The sequence below is a fragment of the Syngnathus floridae genome, chromosome 4, assembly GCF_059516105.1.
Source record: "Syngnathus floridae isolate MCC-2025c chromosome 4, RoL_Sflo_1.0, whole genome shotgun sequence".
In the NCBI taxonomy this organism is placed as follows: domain Eukaryota; kingdom Metazoa; phylum Chordata; class Actinopteri; order Syngnathiformes; family Syngnathidae; genus Syngnathus; species Syngnathus floridae.
In genome coordinates this window covers 15932815-15951961 of record NC_142416.1, presented here as the reverse complement: position 1 = coordinate 15951961, position 19147 = coordinate 15932815, and the positions used below count along the sequence as shown (strand labels likewise).

Here is a 19147-nt window from a genome sequence, read left to right as displayed (position 1 = left end):
GTGCTGTGTTTGGCTGCAACATAGGAGGGACGAGTGATATCAAAATCTATACTCCGTACCAGTTGGTGGCGGTAAAGCGCCATTAAATTGTTTCCCAACCTCCAATAATCGAACAATAGAAGAAGAATACCATCACAACACCGCTGTCAGTGTCAGTCGCACTTTCGGGTCGTTTTTGTGTTTACCTGCGCTAACCATGGCTGCGGAAGGTGACTTTTTGGCGAGATACCGTGCTGTATCGAATAAACTTAAAAAGTAAGTGTCGGATAAATGGAAAGCAAGAAGAAATACAGATTGAAAGGGTTTCAGAAGTAATTATGATGCCGTTACAAGCTAGCTAGAGTTTGCCAGCTTCAATCTCTCGACAGTCAGAGAGACGTAATAATTATGAGCGATATTTCTTCATCTCACAAATAGATGTTTTGCGAAATGATCTAAGGTTTGGTACGATACATCAGTCTTAAAGCAGTCAAATGTCTGACACTTTTTTACACAATGGCACAGATAGTAACATTTTGCATGTTGAGGACGATGGTAACATTTTTGTCCTCGTTGCAGACGTTTTCTTCGAAAGCCAAATGTCGCCGAGGCAAGTGAGCAATTTGGTAAGTTTTGACATTTTAGTAATAATCAAATGTGCTCAATTGATCAGCTTATTTGCAACAATGTTTGTTGTTTCAGGCCAGCTAGCTAAAGAGTTAAAGCAGCAGGATTGTCTGCAGTATGCTGCTTTCTGCAACCTTGCCATGGCCCGGTAAGACAAGTCATGCACAAATAATTTCTGCAAAGTTTTTCTTGTGTGTAGTTTGGCAATGACTGTTTCAAGTACATACAATTGTAAAGCAGTTATTATTCAAATAAAGTAGTGCTTCCACTGTCTCCTGCAGGTGTGAGCAGACTCTTTTCAACGCTCCTGGAGAAGCTCTGGCGCTAACTGATGCTGCACGCCTTTTTCTTTCCTCTGAGAAAGAGAATCACTCTCTGCAGGCACCAGGCTTTGATGAACACTTACAGGCAGCACTCAACTGCTACACTTTTGCCATTAAGGTTTACTATAATGCCCCTTTCCTCTTGCAAAGTAAATGTATATAATGTCACTGTCGGATAATGCTGTTATTCTTACAGGTGTACATTGAAATGAACCAGCCTGTGATGGCAGCCAGTCTTTGTTTAGAACTTGGCAATGCACTCAAAGTAAGCTCCCCTGTTTATGTGATGCATTATATGGGTGGCATATTATATTTCATTTAACGTGATGCCTCAACAGGAGATGAACCGACCAGGAGAAGCTATTGTTCATTACCAGAGGGCAGCAGAGCTGCAAACACAGATGCCAGTGGAAGCTCTTCTGTCATTGGGAGAAATGGCTTCGTGTAAAATTCTCACACGTGAGTTTGATGTCTCGTATGCTCCTCTTAGCTTCTTTGTTTGGTTCCAAAATGTGTGAGGTCAGATCAGGCTGATTACTAATAAATAAAGAGGTGCCTTACTAGATCTATGACATTTTTGCAACTTAGCTGATGTGTGATTTGTGTTTTGTCTTTTTAAATAGGTGACTACGATGGTGCCCTTTCAGTTTTTACAGAAATGCAGCTCATGTGCCAGGAGAGAGGACTGCAACTACCAGGCACCAGCACCCCCGTAGGTGCTTTTCTGGACATTGTGGCAAGATGCGAGATCTCTCGAGTACTCCTCCTGATGCTGCTTGAGGTACAACCCATGTTTTCATACATATACTGTATTGGAGAGAGTAGCAGAAAATCTATGAGGTTGGGAAACAGATCAAATTCAAACTGCAGCCCTGGGAGCTATTTTGAATTCCCGGAAAGAAATTCCACTGTCCAAAAACGCAATTCAAGAATTGCAAAGTTGATATCCAATAAGAAGTCCCAAGTTAATCTGTAACTTGACATATTGAGTTACCATTCGATTTGACTGTGTGCATTTGAATAAAAACGACATTATTATTTTTGGGACAAATACTGTTCAAATGGGGGAGGAACGTGGACTTTATTGGCTACTTGTTGGAATATAGTTGTCATTATTCCACTCCAGCCGCAACGATTATCAGACTTTACATGGCGGTTAAGAACAATATCTAGTTTTGTGGAAATTAAATTAAGTGAAAATGCAGTAAGGTTGACGTAATGGCACAGGAGCATTATTCCAATGAGCTGCATGAAAACCTTCCAAACTTTCAGTGGCACGCAGCCAGCAAATTTCAAATCGGAGCGATACTATCAAAGTTTAGTGGGAAAGGAAGGAAATACCTATGCAATGGAAATTCAACACCGGTTTGTGTTGTGACCATCTACATTCCATAATCTAAAGGTTATTTTGTGGTTCTGTCCACTTTTCTGTGCAGCCTCCTCCTCAGAAGCTTCTGCCAGAACATGCGCAAACGCTGGAGAGATACGCATGGGAGTCCTTTGACCCACATAGCCAAGGTGGAGATTCTTTTAATTTCCTAATAGAACTATTCTTTTCCCTTTGTGTTACGGAGAAGTCGCACTGCAATTGACAATCATTACAAGTCCAATGAGTCAGTCCTCTTGTTCTCTTGCAGTGACCTTCCTACCCGAGAATGTTTTCCTGCTGCTGCAGTCAGTGGTGGTGAGTTTCATCAGCTGCATACTTTTGCACTTGACAGGATTTCCTGGTCTTCTCCTCGGGGCCTTTTGCAAAGCTGCGATAAATGTGCTGGGATTGGCACCGCTTTTCAAATGGATTTCAGTTTTCCCGTATTAATCTGCGGCATTTGAACACGAGTCCTCAGAGGACAGATAATACTGCGCTAGTGTTGCTCGATGAAGCCGGAACAAAAAGAGGAGTCTATAATGAAACATCAGCTGAGTTTATGAATAAGCGCAGAGTCACATCCCATGTCAGGGCCATCTGAATTTATTCGTGCCGCATATAAAAACCAATGTGTTTCACAGATGGCATGCCAGGAGAAAGACACTGAGTCCCTGAAGTCTCTTCAAACTGAACTATGGTAAGCGTTTCATAATGCTCATCTCTATCATGACCACTTTGTTCCCTCTCTTAGTGGATTTGACATTTTTCATTGACAGTGTTATTTAGATTTGCATTTTCCACTTCAGGCCACTGCTGACCGCTGAGCAGAATCATCTCCTCCACCTAGTGGTTCTGGAGCGCATCACACCGTCTGGCCAAGGCATTTAGTAGCGTCCTGTTCTCATCCGCTTCCTCTGGGAACGATAGCTAACATCATGGAAACATTCCTGCTTGTGACTGGGTCTGTTGTAAGACCTCAAGAAACGCTTGCACTGAGAGAAATTCCAATTGTAAAAACTTACAAAAAAAACACTTTTGCGGTATAATGTTAATGTCATTATTTTGTGTTTTTACACATCTAATTGTTTACTATAGCGCTTGTTGAGAACGTGGAATGAAGCCAGAGTAAACTGTACCCCAAATTTTGTCGTTAGCCTGCTAAAATAGTACTTCATACATATTTATAGTGCCACTTGATAATGTTGCTCTTGAGTTGATGAATGAAGCGTGAAGAAGTTTGTTACTAGTTGTTTTATTGATTATAGTATATGGCTTCACTCCAATGTAATTACAAACCTTCTAATGCATAGTTTAGAAATATGATCAAATGAAACATCGTCCTCCATACCTGGTTCACATGTACAAATTGATGTACTTTTCTCTTAAGATAGCAGCCTACTACAAACAAAAAATGCAAAACATAGTTTGACAAGGAAAGGAAAATTACAAAATGTTACAAAAATATAATGGTTACAATGTACATGGATAAAACAAGGATACACTATACTTCAATCATAAAATAAAGATACATGACTTAAAACTACTTGTATTTTCAATTAAGGCTTGTTTAATTGTTCAAGTACTGCAACAGGGAAGTTGTAGTGTTGCTAAGATGCTGTAACTTCACATGTAATGTTTACTTCTTTCTTGCGATTGTTGCTGGAAGCCTGTTTGATTCAGGGGGGGGTGTCCGCACTTGAACTTCTTATCACATCTTATCTTCTTAACACCCCAGCTTCTAAAATAATCTTAACTGATGGCTTTATTTCTAAAGAGCCAACAGTGTGAGACTTAAGGCACAGAGATGCGACACTCCTGTTTGCACAGTAAATGTATGAAGCCACATTTGGCTGCAGTTTGGGTTAGTTTAGCATAGAGGCTACATCATTCAAAGGTAACAAAATCCACATGTAAAACTTTCTAAAATTCCATTTGTGTAAACTACAAAAAAAAAAAAAAAAAGACAAATGTCTATCTCCCACTTCTCCCAAATTTTACCCTAAGCTAGTCACAGTTGACATGTTCCCAAATTGCCACTAGATGTCAAAAGTAGTGTTATTTTACATCATTGTAACTTGCTACTGTAACTAATTTGACTTTATGGTAATGATGTAAATTAGCATGTTATACAAATTTAAACTCCCGCATACTACAAATTAATTGGGGGAATAGAAAACTGACTAATTAAATGAGTTAGGCTTATCATAAGATTTTTTTTTAATGTATGGCTTTTTTTTTTAAATGCTTCCCATTTTTTAAACTCCCAAAAACAAATATTTGTCACTGATTTGGAGGATACTTCTTGAACGTCCCAATTAAGAAGGAATGTGATCCCACATCCAGGCTGCCTCTCTTTCCACTCACTCACTCTTTTTCCGCAGGACGAGATAGGTGATGGCTAAGAGCAGTGTGAGGACAAATGAAATCCAGGCCAGGATGTAGGAGTGTCCGTATGCTCCGTCTTCTTCTGCATGGAACTCGGAGGTGTAGATTGAGGCAGCTATCATTATACACAGACCTGCGGGCGAGAAGTGAATACTCAAGACAATTTGTACTAACAACAGGTAACTCCTTATACCAGTAATAATAATCAAGTCATGAACAATTTCCTCATCTACTGGCTGCAGTGTTTACTTACTTGACCACAGAGGGTGAGGAGGATTTATGACATCTGAATCATAACTATAATATATAGCATTCTTTAAATTTTTCTGGACAATATTTTTTCAGCCTTGTCATATCAGAAGATATGAGATTTTTTTTGTTTCTAGCAATTTATACGTAGATGTTAAAGAATTTCGCAAGCTTTTCTTTGAATTCTCCACACTGCATACATCAGCAATTTTGTGATTGTCAGTTTTTCAGATGCCATTTCTGCTCTATACTTGGTGTGACAAAGCATGCCACTATTAGTAAAGGAAAATATAGCCACCTCGTAACGCTAAATGTTATTTTAAAGTTTCCCCACAGGGTGCCGTTATTATTCATATGGCAGACCCACCCCATGATTCATTGGTGTGTGGAAACAAAGGCCACGATTAGAGGAAATATGGTATTTTCATCAAAATAAGTAATCCTATCATGAGCGCTTGTCAAATGAGATGAAAGCATTTGCTGTAACTGTCTCAGTCTATCACCCACTGAAAATCCAATATGAATCAGACTAATCGCTATGACAATGAGTGTTACAAATATTTTGAGTTGAAGATCATGACCCATCAAGAGGATTCGCATGACTCATTTTTCTGCTCAATTCTGAGTGTCCATTATGTGAAAGTGAGTGAAACGCCTAAAGGCAATTGAAGCAACAGAAAGACTTTGTTCCAAAACAATTCAATTTCTCTCAAACTAATGTTCTAATACTCCCATAAAAATGAGAGCCACTTATTAAAAATGTAACTTTAACATGACTATAGCTATTTAGTTGACCCCTCCCTCTTCACTGTTAAAACTAAACATTAACTCAATTTGCATTTAGAATGCAGATGAAGTTAGCTTATCGGAAATATGTTTCTTCTTCATTTTTGCCAAGCTACTGCATTTGCCCTGAGATCCTCTGGCGCCTCCACAGGGGAGGGGTGGGACTTCCATTTCATTATCAGTACTTCTTTTTTTTTTACATTTAATGTTTTCATTCATTTTTCAAGCAGAATATAATTTCTCTCCTGCTATTTACCCCACATACATATCCAATTTGATACTTATCCGGCTTGAGTTTATTTTCAGTTAGTGGTTTTTGTGCATGACATTCCATTAGTCTTGTGGCGTTTAACCCTGTAGACTCTTGAGACTAGAGAACACATAACCTTTGTCTTAATTGTATCATGCAGAACAAATAAAAGTGCTTGAACTCTGCCTCTGGCTCTGAGCAGACACTCGTAGCATTAATCGATCCCACCCCATTATTATGGATTTTCAATGATCCTCCCTTCTTCCTCCATAAGGATGTAGAGTAATATGCGCTTAATCATGCAATTAGTTGATGCATTCTAAAAATATTTTAGCACGTCATCTAACAGGGGAGTGAGAGGTCGCCTTTGGTTATAGAAGGGCGTTATTACTCACAGGAGAGCAACTGCAAAACGCCAGTGAAGGTGAAGCGCTGTCCTTTCGGCAGAGTGAAGAGCTGGGCAACAAAGACAAACAGGGCCAGGATGGCAAAGATGCACGCCAGCACTGAAGTCGCCTGTACTGCCTGAAGGTACTCTGCAGCAACAACACAGACAGTGAAGGAATGACAAAAATGTCGACAATTGCAATTTGCACGGCGCTTATTAAACATCACTGCTATTGCAAACTAATAATTTAATTCAATAACAGGATGGCACTCGCTGTTATGTGCACATGAATCTGCCTGCTGGTTATACACTTAACACCTGCTACCGTATATTCATTGCAGTGGGATGCACATCTGGTAGGTGAGAAGATTTCTTATCGTGTTTACCTTCTGGGTAGTCTTTCAGGTTAGTGTAATGCCAGGCTGAGTTGATCAGCTCCCATCTTCCCCACAAGTCAGTTGACAAGACATCGGTGGTCCACCAGGCCTACAGAAACACAAGTATGTGTCATGTTATTATGTTGTGAATTGTGTGTTTAGGATCCAAAAACTTTTGTTTTTAAATCATTGTGTATCTATTTCTATTGCCCAAATTTCTCTCTTGGTCACAAAAGCGCTACAAATGTTGTAAGGGTATCTCGTGAACAAAGCCCCCTTTAGGTGACCTTGCAGATTTTACAATGAGACCCACCCATAAGCCCCGCCCCATTACTTTCCTTACATAGATCACAAAATAATAATAAAATATTATTATTATTACATTTTGGTCTATCTCAGGATGAAACCAACTTTTAAGCTCTATATCCATCCAAGCAGTTGTACTTTATGGATTGTTTGGTCAGTGTATAATAATGTGGGTGGTAAAATAGGAACCCACCCAAGAACTTTCACAAAATTGGTTAAATAACACTCGCTTAACTCAACTTCTGCCCCATATTTTCATTTGCGTAAAATAAACAATTGGAGTGTGAGTCTTTGGAGGGTATATGGGAAAAAAAATACTTACATTATCAATAGTAGCAACGAGAAGCAGGATAATGGCGGTGAGATGGACAACAACGATTCCAGCCAGCATCAACATTGTGACCCTCTGGGAAAAGAAATACCGTAACAGTGATTTGGAGGGACTGCGGGGCGTGTGCCCTTACGCGCATGCGCGCGTGTGTAGGAGGATGCAGAGCATTTACTGTATTTAAGTTAACCTCCCCCTCGCAGAAAGCCCCTTACAGCTGTCCCAGATAAAACACCGCGAATGGGAGCTGACAGACAGAGGGCCCCCCAAAAAAACGCCCCCAAAAGCCCCGCAGACAGATGTGCCCCCTCCCCCCAATCTCCCCGCGCCGAAGTATTAACTTTTCACACATTTCTTGTCCCACCTCGCTGGATAAATCAACAGGAACTATTTGTAGTATCCGATCCTCGAATTCAGGGCTTGAAGCTATTTCCGTCGACGAGAAAGGCGCATTTGTTGCGACGGTGTGCGGACATTCGCAAATTACACGCGCAGGCCCTCTACTGTACAATACCATCAACGACTTTGAAAAGAGCGCGAGAACGCAACACTCGCCCATAATAATAAATATAATTACGATTATCATTCACTTTCCGCGCACGGATATCGTCATTTATGACGATTACCGTCCGACATGAAATGTTTTCCAATGCGCGCCTTTTACCCTCTCAACTTTTCGACCCTTCCAAGTTACTTTGAAAGTTTGGGCTACGCCGTAAATCTCACTTTCCTGCACTTAAAGTGACCACAAACTCACCAAAAACACGCGTTAAATAAGAGGAATGATTAGTAGTATGAATGCAATCGAGGAGAATAAAGTATTACCTGAAAGCGCTCAAACGCACAGCCCGGGAGTTATTTGGAAAATGTGAACGGCAGTAGAAGACCCACCCAGCTCTGACTTGGACGCACACACATCGGCCTGTTTTCCCTCTCTTCCCCTTTTGCAAGCCCCACCCAGAAAGTTTCACATTTTTTTCCTCCTCAATGAAATGTCCACACACTAAAAGCTATGCAGAGTAGTTCGCCCATAAAACAACAGCCAGTTTGAAAACGTTGATTCCTTCAACCTTGTTTGGGGGCCACAGAGTTTCTCAAAATATTTCTTTTAATAAACATTTTTTTATTTCCTGACCATGAGATAATACTGTCCCGTACATGAATATATACATTCCTTTATTTGCATGCATCACACTCTGTCTACATACTAATAATTGAAGTTACCTTGGAAGTTGGAATGAATGAATGAATGAATGGAATCCGAAAAGGCAAAGAGAAAAAGAATAAATGAATCACTGTAATCCTTGTAACATTACCGTGTATTGTAGTGATCCCCAGATAACCACGCAAATGTGTGCCTTAGGGCAATGGAATGTTATACTGTAGTAGTGCAGTTGCCAAACTAACCGCAAAACTTGTCGAACTGCTATCACACATCGAACAAATTAAAATGCGGATGTTGAATGCTGTAATGTGTGAGTGGATCGAATTTCACCAATATTATCATGGAAAATATGCTTTAAAACTCACTGCTTGGCTACTTACCTGTATTTGTTTGTTTGTTTGTTTGTTTGTTTGTTTGTTTTGTTTGTTTGTTTGTTTGTTTGTTTTTACCACGATGAACTTTTGTCTCATCTTGACTCATGAAGTATGAATGTACTCTTGGCATGTACATTAAGTGCTCGTAGTGTGGAGCACGGGGCTGAACGTCTGGCGTCTGGTACAAATTCAAATCAATAATAAAAAGCTTAGAATTGATTATCCAGAGTCTGCCAGGCAATGCACTCTCTCTGATTTACCATCAGCCACGGCTGCAACATCTCATTCGGCCATAAGAAATAATAATAATAATAATTCACTACAATTGATTGACACTGCTGGAGAGATTACGTAATGTTGTACCTCAAATATGTATCCCGCATGCAGTGTAGTAATTATTCCCAGTCCAGGTGTTGACCAAACGGTATGTAAATGTCAGCAATTACCAACGAAAAGTGGTTACGTCCCACGTGAAGCAATATGGGCTGACGCTTTTTGCAGTATCAGTAAATCTCTGCACTCTGCTGCCATTACCGTCCATCTGCTTTCAATTACTGCATTCTCTGTCACATTTGCATCTTTTTAAGTCACAGTTTGCAGAAAACGGCCTGTTAGTCAAACATTGAATTCCGCAGTCAGGCTATGTATGACATCACACTGGGTGTGTTTCACGCCTAACTCTCTTCACTTGAAACACTCACAAACTTGAGTGTTGTTTCTTCGGACTTCAAGTAACTTTCAGGGTATGCTATTCTCTTAACACCCTTCATTTATGCTGTTCAGAATAATTGCTGTTAAATATCTGCAAAAAGCCACAGAAAACAATATGCAGTAGTGATTTTCTCAACTTTTGTTGAAAAATAGAGATTTTGGTATCTTTGACAGCTGGATTTTAGAGGTCCTATTGAATGTGTTCCCAAGCTGGATCGGTAAATTTTAAGGGTACAAAAGCTACCGCTCTTCTGGCAAAACTCTTTCTAAAGTTCCAATCGTATATATTATTTCGAAGAACACGGTGTAGCATGAAGTCTAGATTTGCAAACAGGGGAACCTCTGTGAGTGACACCAGCACAGAAAAATCCAGTTGACAGCAAATTACAGCGTGGGTGAAAGCAGCGAGCATCACCGTGGCAACCTCCAACTGCAGTGAAGGCCCGTATAGACGCTGGTGTTTTTAAAATAACAGCCTGGCACGACTGACTTCTATTTAACTTACGTTATTGTTCAAATGTTGAAGTGAACGCGTGCGTGTGGGGCCGTAGGTGCTTGTTTCGGTTGTGACATAATACAGATGTAGTGGATTTTTCAAATAATGCCATGTTATGAAAGGCTCACCACCAGTCAGCCAGTGGACATCCGTTAAAGCTTTTTACTACCTGTGCTGGATGAGAGAAAAGCTCAAGTGAATATGGGTCTTCTTATGACAAAAGCATGTTTTGAAAGCAGGCTTAGCTCATTTCTGCCCTCAGGCTTGAGATCTTTAGGGGTGGTGGGTGTGGGGGGGCCAAACGGATGGCAGTAGTCTTCATCCCAGGCCAACAATGGTGGCTTTGTGCTGCTGGAGGTGGGATGAAGACAGATAACATAATAATGACTTCCTCTGCTTTTACGCTTGTCACGCCTTCATTTGGAAAAATCTTACTGACATTGGCTCTCCTTGATTGCTAAAGGTTTTATTATTGCAGCAGATTGAAATCAAGAAAAGATTTCCTCATTATTTTGATATCAGAACAAATCATCATCACTGAATGGGTTGTAAAATTGTGGCCTGTATATCTTGTGAGAGCAGGAGGGTACATCGGTACCTCTTTAACACCAATTCTGAGTCAGTGGAATTTTCTTTTCGTGTCCTAACATGTGGGCCTCCACATAAAAGCCATTGTGCAGAGAGTGCTTATTGGGAAGATATTACAGAGCAGCAGCTGCCACGGATGAAAAGTCTTCTTTTAAAGAGAGAACATCCCACCAATCTGCTCCTAGTGTAGCAAGAGTGGGAATTCACATTTATTTTAAATGCCGCCATTGATATATTCCATAGCTTCCTAATGTGATGGGAAAATGCTTTATTTGGTTTAAGCAGAGGCCCCTTCACAACAACCAAATCTAGTTCTCATCAATTTTATTTCTCGGTTCTAGCTTTCTTTTGAAATTCCTCTTCGCATTCCCCCTTACTTTCTAACCGATTTCCACACCCTTCACTACAAAATTTAAGCAGTGTAGCGTGCCATACATTTGAACATTCCAAATGAGTTCCAGAGGTTTATTTTTTTATTTTTTTTCTCATACTGTAGCACATTGCGGTCCCATCTGGAGCAGTAACGCAAGAAAGTGGGTCCTCATCCAACATATGATTTAATCAAGCAGATGTCCTCACCTTTTATCGCTCTAAATGGCTGTAAAATCCTGCTGGGACTGCAACATTATTTTCATCGGAACTAGCTTAAGTATCTTAAATCAGGGACAAACCCATGTATCAGAGAATAGCCAGTGTCCAGATGCTTGTGCAATAACATAATGTTGGATGTCTATGAGGAAGGGCGGTTCACAGATTGTGACTCCGATGACATATGCTATGAATCTTCCTTTTATTTCTTTTTTATTTACCATCCATCTATCAGGTGGTGTACAATTTTTATCACAAGGAGTACAAATAATGCAAATAATTATTGTATATAGAAATATAGTAGTACCAATTAAAACCAAATTTACGAGTTTGAACAATCATTATTATTATTATTTAACATCCTATATTTAAGAAAAACTACACAGAAAGTGACATTTTTAAATAATGCATGATGGATTTTAATGTACACATTCACACACATGCGCATACAGACACCTTTCCAACTTTTCTTTAATTTTTAGGCTCATTTTATATGGCCATTCTTGAGACATTCTTTAGTGAAAACTGTCGATTAATTATGACGTCACCCGTGCCCACCTTTATTGCGCTTCCCTTCCCTGATTGGCCCAAGCTTAATGTCACTTAATTAGCCTCACCTGCACGTACCTCGGTGGACACACGAGAAGGAGCGTCAACAAACTAAAGATGTATTGCGACGAAAAACGCAAAAAGTACATCTTGTTTTTAGTTTTAGTAACTATTTACTTGTTCCACCTTTGTGATTCTGCACCACCAGTCCCGTGGGGAAGCCGCATTTTCGCCCACGAAGACCAAGAGTCATCTTCAACCGAACGGAAACAAGATGTCGTGAAAGGGAACCTTAACGATCTTCTTGTTCAGCGAAGAAAACGACACGATTCTAGCAACAGTGGTCATCATAAGTTTTGGTCTCAAACTGAACCATCGTATGCCGATCGTATTCTAGACTCTAGTAAATTCAAACTCGGTGAATCTGTTCTTCGGGAGAGCTTGTCATGGACTTGGACTAAAGGCAAAGTCATCAGATTACAAAGTTTGTCCGATTCAGAAGCTGCATATCAGAGTGATTTCACAGGTAACCTTTTCCTCATTATGGATTCATATACTATTCCATTTTACAGATGTATTTTTTGTTTTTAGATTTTTCTGGTGTTCCTGGAAAAGTCTTTGTATCATCATCTGACTCTGTTCCACATGCATCTGAGTGGCTGGGGATGAAGCCTGTGCTGCTGTGTGACCATAATTCCATGATCTTCACAGCATCAGGAGAGGGATTTTCTCAACTCTTGGTGGACAAAGGTGAAATATATTAAATGTATTTTCCTGTGATTATCAAAGCTTGGAATGGACTGATGAAGTTTGAGCAGAAATAGAATGAACAATTTACAAAAAATTGTGCATAAAGACGAGCTCACGGGTGCTTTTCCACTGTTTGTATGTTTTTGTGTGTGAAAGTGTGTCTCATAAAATCCCCGTAGTATTCGGGGAAACACAGAATCCGCTGATGTAAAAGATCTTATCATTTGGAGAGCTCCAACACAACCAGCTTTGCAGAAACATTGGCCACCAGACTGCCTGACACCGTAAACAAGAGCACTATTGTTTAATACTAAGGCATATAAAATGGTGCATCCCAAATGCTAATAGATAAGGATATTAACTAGAAGGGGATTTTTGCAATCATCACTCGAAACTGCAGTGTGCATATACAGCAGGCTATCGAATCTCTGCCAAGATGTTCGTCACTTGAAATTCTTGAACTGCTCTAAACGCACGAGATTCATTCCTTTTTCAAAACAGACATTGTTTTTTACGCAAATTGATTAGTCATTCACAATATGCTGTCAAATTACCTTGGCCTCACACCAAAGCATGTTAACTCTCCTCCAGGTTAACTTGTCCCTCTTCTGTACATTTCTCTGAAACAGGGGGAGCCTCTCCCGTCCCTTTGTTCCATCTATCTCTATATTGCGGTTACACAGTGAGGACATCATGGAGTGACCTTCACATGGTGGTGCCATATGATGCATGCTACATTACCCAGGAGGTATTCTTCTCACAGTCATTCTTCACCTCGCTCACTGCGTCCTTGACCAAAAAACTGCTCCTCTGCTCCCCTCCAGAACGGCAGTTACGTGCTACCTATGCTTTGGTGGGGCAGCCCGCTGAAGCTGGCTTGCCCGGTGCAGATGCCTACGTCAGTCCCGGCCGTCTTCTGCTCCCCTTACGGCATGGCGGTGTATCTACCACAGCAAAAGAACCGTCTACCAGTCCTGGGAGTTCTTGGTACTCTAATGTTATTGTGTTCCGCTTGGTTACATTTTGCTGCAAATATTTTCTTTTTGGAGGAAAATCAAAGTTTTACAAGTCAGCATTGTGTCACTCACTAGAAGCCCATTTTGTTATTGTAATCCACCCCTTTCATTTCCACAGTTATTTGTATTTATTTGTATAACTCACAAGAAGTAATTTAGAATGTGGAAATGTTTTCGTACCATGAAATGGAAATGTCACTACGTATCCATGACTCAGCATTAAATGCAGAAACACGAGAAAAAAAATCTAACTAAATGCTGTGGGGGCAAAAAAGTACATCATTTTTTCTTGAGTGGCTTAACCTCAATGTATTTTGCAGTAAACGGAGGTTGGTTTCCATTTGTTTCTGACGAGTGTGCATACCGTGTTGACTCTGAACCGGAGGAGTTTATCTTTTTCATCCCATTCATTGCTCCTTGTCTCAGAGTAAGTTGGTCTCGATTGAACCGACTCTTGTAACAAAGGCTTGAGACTAAATATGTTCTGTGCATGTCTTTTTAGGATTCACAAGAACTCCATCTTGTTTTTGATAAGCAGAAAATGATCCTCTCCTGCTCCGTTCAATCATCCTCCATACCTCAGTCGCCCGCTGATAATTACCATCTGCATGTACCATACAATAAACATCCTTCAACACCGTCTTTGCATTCAGCTCAAGAGCCCATTGCTCAACTTCCCGATTACAGCTCGCCATACCCTCAAAATCCACATCTCTCCCCTGCTGGTCGACCCAATGCACCTGGATCTCCGGCTCATGATCAGGTTTCCCGGTTTCCTGCTTATCCACACTTTGCTTACCCAGGATCCCCATCTCCTTCATTTCCCCACGTTTACCATCCTGCCTCAAAGCCTGCTATTCCATGGTTCTCCTCAGGCAATGCCCCTTCAAGTACTTTCCCTGTTGGACCTGGATTTTCAACCCAGGATGAGATTGACCAGTTTCCCAATTATCCCCAACTTGCCCACCCTGGTTTTCTGTCACCCACATTTCCCCAGGTCTACCCTCCTGGCTCAAAACCTGGCAATCTCCCTTATCTCTCTCCAGGCAGTCACCCTGGACCCCTGCCTCATCCGTTCCATCACCCCAAAAATCCTTTACAACCTCCAGCACGGGATCAGTCTCCAGGTAAATCCCAAGTCTATCCTCCTGCCGGTCCCCCTCAACTCGTTCCTCCACAAGCTCCCCGCCCACCCACGATTCGGGATTATCTTCAGATGCCTTCCCATCCTTTACCTACGCCAGCAACTTTGATACCAGAACCACTTCCTCGCCCTTCAAGGCCACCCCATTACCAGCTTCCATCCAATGTGTATGACTTTCACAATCCATACAAACACCCCAAAAAAGGTCACAATCCACTGGCCCCTCCCACTGCTCATTTTCCCCAAGACCCTAGTTACTTCCTTTCACCTCCATCTGAGGAACATCAGCAAGCCTACTGCCCCCCTTACTCCAACACCCCTTGTGGATCCAAGCAGTACACTTATCCTCATAGCTATTCACCAGTACACCCCCCTGTGCACCAGTATCCGACTCAGTCACCTACACAAAAACCTGCGCTTGTCAAGCCTTCCATTCGCCCCACTGGTGTCCGGAAGCCCAAAGTCTTCTGTTCCTCCTATCAGATGCTTGTTCATCTCCCGCCTGGTCCGATCTCTGGAATTGTTGTTAAAGGTGAGCATGTGCTTTGACCTCGGTATATATGTACAGTAAAGTATAGTATAAAATGCATATGGTTACAATCAGCTCTGCGTGAGTTTATGCTTCAGGGGAGGTGCTCTGCTATATATCTCAATGGGGGAAGGGATCCAGTACGAGAAGATATACTGCATACGTGCATGTGCCAGTTTGAGCAGGCATAAAAAAAACACACTTGCTGGTTTCTGTGTCCAATTTTTCAGACGCTGAAGGGAATGAGATAAGTATCCCGGATGCTCCAAAGCACTGTGGCTATTCTGCCAGCATTGGAAAAGATGGCAAAATTCATTTTAGCCTCCAGTTACACACACTCTGTCACATGAGTATGAAGGCAAGTATTGACTCGGATTTCACACTGAGCACACAACCTTTCGTATAATTAATCCTCTTAACCATTTTCTTTCAAAGGATAACACGTATTTCATTAGTGTCACCTATATGACACAAAGTGGCAGGATGGAGGCTCAGTTTTATTGTCCAGCTGCCACCCCTTCATCTGGACAAGGTTCATTTGTCTGTGTGCTCCTCCAAGATGGCATTTGCAGTTGATCTCAACTGTGAAAATGACCTTTTATCATGCTTTCAAATTTGTAAGATTGCAACCTTCCCAGAGACCAATGGCTCCCCTGCGAAAAAGGTCCCTTCTCCCGGGCATCGTGTCTCTCCATGGGCTGCTGCTTCAACAAGCATCCCCCGGCCTGCTACTACCGCATGGACGGTGAGTTTGTGTGTGTGCGCCCACCAGGATTTTCACACCACTTAGCTATGAACACTTGAGTTCTTTTGTAGAAGCACAATCAGGGCAGTAAACGGAACGTGAAAGGGTGTCAAGACCTTGTGTCTGTCTTCTCAATGGCTTCCTCAGCGATATGACCTTTTATTTACCTGACCTTTCTGCTCCAGTGTATGCCTAAATATGTGTATGTGTTCTCCTCTTCCAGAGTGCACAGCTGACCGCCACTTTGTCTTCTCGGTGCCTGGATCCCTCACGAACCCCCCTCTCTCCCCTGGCCTCTTGGGGGTTGCCAACAACTCCACCTGTAAACCAGTGAAAGTGACTTATGAGTATGCCTTGTTCAAGCTCCCCATGGATGGTTGCGGGGCTCGCAGAATGGTGACTTTTATTGAGTGAAACATCCTCTGAATTTTAAAATGCTGAATAAGAGCAGGCTGTTTGCATTCTTTGTCGCCGGAGTGGTTGTGCGAAAATGTGTCGTTTCGCTCCCCTTGCAGGAGGTCGGGAAGACGTTGGTCTATATGGTGGAAGTGGTCAACATAGTTCAGACGATCAGCCTCAATTACGGCACTATCACGAGAGATTCTCCTGTCAGGTAAGACAAAGTTTATCGTCATTCATGTGGACTGAGCAATACAACATGGCTGTTATTCTGAATGTTTGGGAAAGTAAAGCAGAATTGTGAAGCTGTGTCATCAATTAGAGCAAAAAGGGTAGATAAATATAAAAACCTCAAATTTTTGCGGCAGCCAATTTTCCCTCATGCTTGCTTACAGTTAAGCCTTCAATGTCGAGAGTGCACATCTGTGCAACTCCACTCTGTCCTTCATTTTATTGACGTTGAGTCTTCATTTGTTACATCCACCTGCGTCTTTCCTTCCCCTCAGGTTGCTTGTGGAGTGCAGGTATGTACCAGGTGGGGCTTTAAAAGTGAGCTACTTGGTCAAAACCCCCACCCTGGGGCCAGCCGTCCAGACCCAGGGGGTGTTTGGCGTTCAGCTCCGCCTGGCCAAAGGTAGGCAGACTGATTCGTTTCATCCTCCAACACAGGAATCCGCTGTCAAAAAAATTGCAGCATTTATATTGTGGACAACATGTGGACGAGTGCCTCAGACCATGTTGCTTTTTAATCAGCTTGAGCAGAACTGAGATTTGTGAGGGTAACAAATCATTTGAATCTCCTTCTTGCAGATGCTGAGTACACAAGCTACTACCCACAGTATCACCAGCCTCTGCAGATGCTGCTGGGGAAACCCCTCTACTTGGAAGTGAGGATGCTCAATGCCCCGGATCCAAATTTGAGGCTGCTGGTACACTACTGTGTGGCCTACTCACGTTCCGGAAGTTCCGTGTGGGTGCTGCTTTACAACGGGTAGGCTCTGCTTGGGTCCGATGACTTAACAGTCAGAACCAAAATGAAATGCATCTGCTGATGAATGGAATGGTTTCCCATAAAACTGTCCCAAAGGTTCACCCGTAATGTCTTCTGCTTGTACCAAGATGCCCCAACCCCTTGGATCCAACCTCTCAGGTTGTGCTGTCTGATCCCCAATCTTCCTCCCCTCATGCTCAAACGCGTCGCTTCACCATGAGTACCTTCCAGTTCCTTCCTGATGGGGAGATCAAAGACCTGGATGAGGAGGTAAGATAAACATTGAAGCTTGGGCGTCATTAAATGCTCTTGTTGATTCAGCGTTAAAGCATGCTCACACAAAAGAGAATGAAGTTTTGATTCCTGCAGATGTGTATATACTAATATATTGGATGTCACTGCTACAACACAATCTAAGATATATATAATGGGAAGTAGTGTAAACAGTTTGTTTTCTTATTCTGTCATTTGACAGTTTTTACAGTTGCTAGTTCCCAGGCTGAATTTGTGGAGCACAGTCGTTTGTGCTGCCCCATAGGCCAATGAAAAAAGCAAAGATAAATGCCAAACGCCCACTTGGCTATTTAATGGCAACCGAGAGGGGTTGTCCTCTCTCTGCAACAGCAAAAAAGCCAGATGCCTACAAGGAAATGATTCCAAAAACAGCACTATGGATGAATCTTTATGTGCAAAGATAAACACCATCCTCTGTGAGATCTGGCTGCTACAAATATAGTGTCGCCACTTACCAAGTGATGGATGGATGAGTGGAAACATATGTGAAGCATCTTTCTAAGAAATGTGTGCGTGAGTTTTAATTCAGCCTTAATTTTCATCCCGTATTCTACTTTTTTTCAAATACTACCTTGTATGTAAAAAAATATATATATCGCATGTACAGTATTTTGTACATTGAGAATAAGCGAACATGTTAAATTATCATGGATTACAAGCTAAAATGTTAGCATGCATAACAGTTGACTGAGATATCATTGTGAACTTTATTTCAGATTTACTTCATGTGTTCGACGGAAGTCTGCTCGCCGCGTGATGGCCCGTGCGTCGAGGGCTGTTTTGGTCATTGATGGTGAGTAAAATGGCCGCACCCCGTCGACCCTGAACAAATCCGGGCTGAAAACGACAAGAGGGGCCATCCGCGGCTACTCTTATGTAGGACAGATGGACAATGATTTAGTAATGAGAGCTGTAAATTATTTATCAAGACTGATCCATTTCCTGTTCTTACAGTTAAGGCATGGAAGACACTTGAAGTTAACAACTTGGCAAGGTGCCCCAACAGCATTTGTTAAAAAGCCATTTGTATTTCTTCATTTTGGTCACGTATGTTGTTTCTTGCAGTCGATGCTAGTCACTTAACCACCAATAAAAGATCTCCAAGGACATGAGGGTCTATGTGTCTAAGATGGTCGCCACTCCATTTCAAAACTGGGAGTGGTACTTTAAACTTTTTTTTAACTAGCGTAAGTCGAAGTGAGAAGAAGAGGCATATTTCTGCCAGACCTCGCCGGTCTGTCAAGCATACTATAATTCATTGCTGGATTTTTGCCAAGTTTAAGATGTCTGTGGTCCATAACTATGCCTAGATATCTACTCTTCATCTTCAAGATGATTTGGACAGGGCTTGTTGGCCTTAGGAGCACCCGCCCCCATGCTAGTGCCAAGTAAACAATGGAGAATTTGAAGCCGTCCCTCCACTCGTAAATAATTTCCTGTA

General features: G+C 41.7%; 3 protein-coding genes across 3 annotated transcripts; 2 read left to right on the top strand and 1 right to left on the bottom strand.

Moving 5' to 3' along the window:
* The first annotated feature begins 109 nt into the window (after positions 1-109).
* On the top strand, positions 110-3841 carry LOC148399432 (40-kDa huntingtin-associated protein-like). The gene is made up of 11 exons (XM_088373167.1): positions 110-255; positions 559-605; positions 682-754; positions 888-1047; positions 1126-1194; positions 1268-1388; positions 1553-1710; positions 2366-2447; positions 2567-2613; positions 2940-2995; positions 3105-3841. Exons 1-11 carry the CDS (start codon positions 197-199, stop codon positions 3184-3186), a joined length of 954 nt encoding a protein of 317 aa, XP_088229293.1. The 5' UTR covers positions 110-196; the 3' UTR covers positions 3187-3841.
* emp1a (epithelial membrane protein 1a) lies at positions 3535-8309 on the bottom strand. The gene is made up of 5 exons (XM_088373166.1): positions 8193-8309; positions 7362-7445; positions 6743-6842; positions 6364-6504; positions 3535-4816 (listed from the first exon to the last, which is right to left on the bottom strand). The coding sequence occupies exons 2-5, from the start codon at positions 7434-7436 to the stop codon at positions 4659-4661; spliced, it is 474 nt and encodes a 157-aa protein (XP_088229292.1). The 5' UTR covers positions 7437-7445; positions 8193-8309; the 3' UTR covers positions 3535-4658.
* A 3566-nt stretch (positions 8310-11875) lies between these two features.
* LOC148399430 (uncharacterized) lies at positions 11876-18813 on the top strand. The gene is made up of 16 exons (XM_088374464.1): positions 11876-12364; positions 12430-12588; positions 13218-13336; positions 13413-13575; positions 13925-14031; positions 14107-15280; positions 15508-15635; positions 15713-15809; positions 15900-16022; positions 16246-16418; positions 16538-16635; positions 16928-17055; positions 17232-17412; positions 17541-17682; positions 18423-18499; positions 18661-18813. Exons 1-15 carry the CDS (start codon positions 11956-11958, stop codon positions 18495-18497), a joined length of 3276 nt encoding a protein of 1091 aa, XP_088230590.1. The 5' UTR covers positions 11876-11955; the 3' UTR covers positions 18498-18499; positions 18661-18813.
* The last annotated feature ends 334 nt before the right edge of the window (positions 18814-19147 follow it).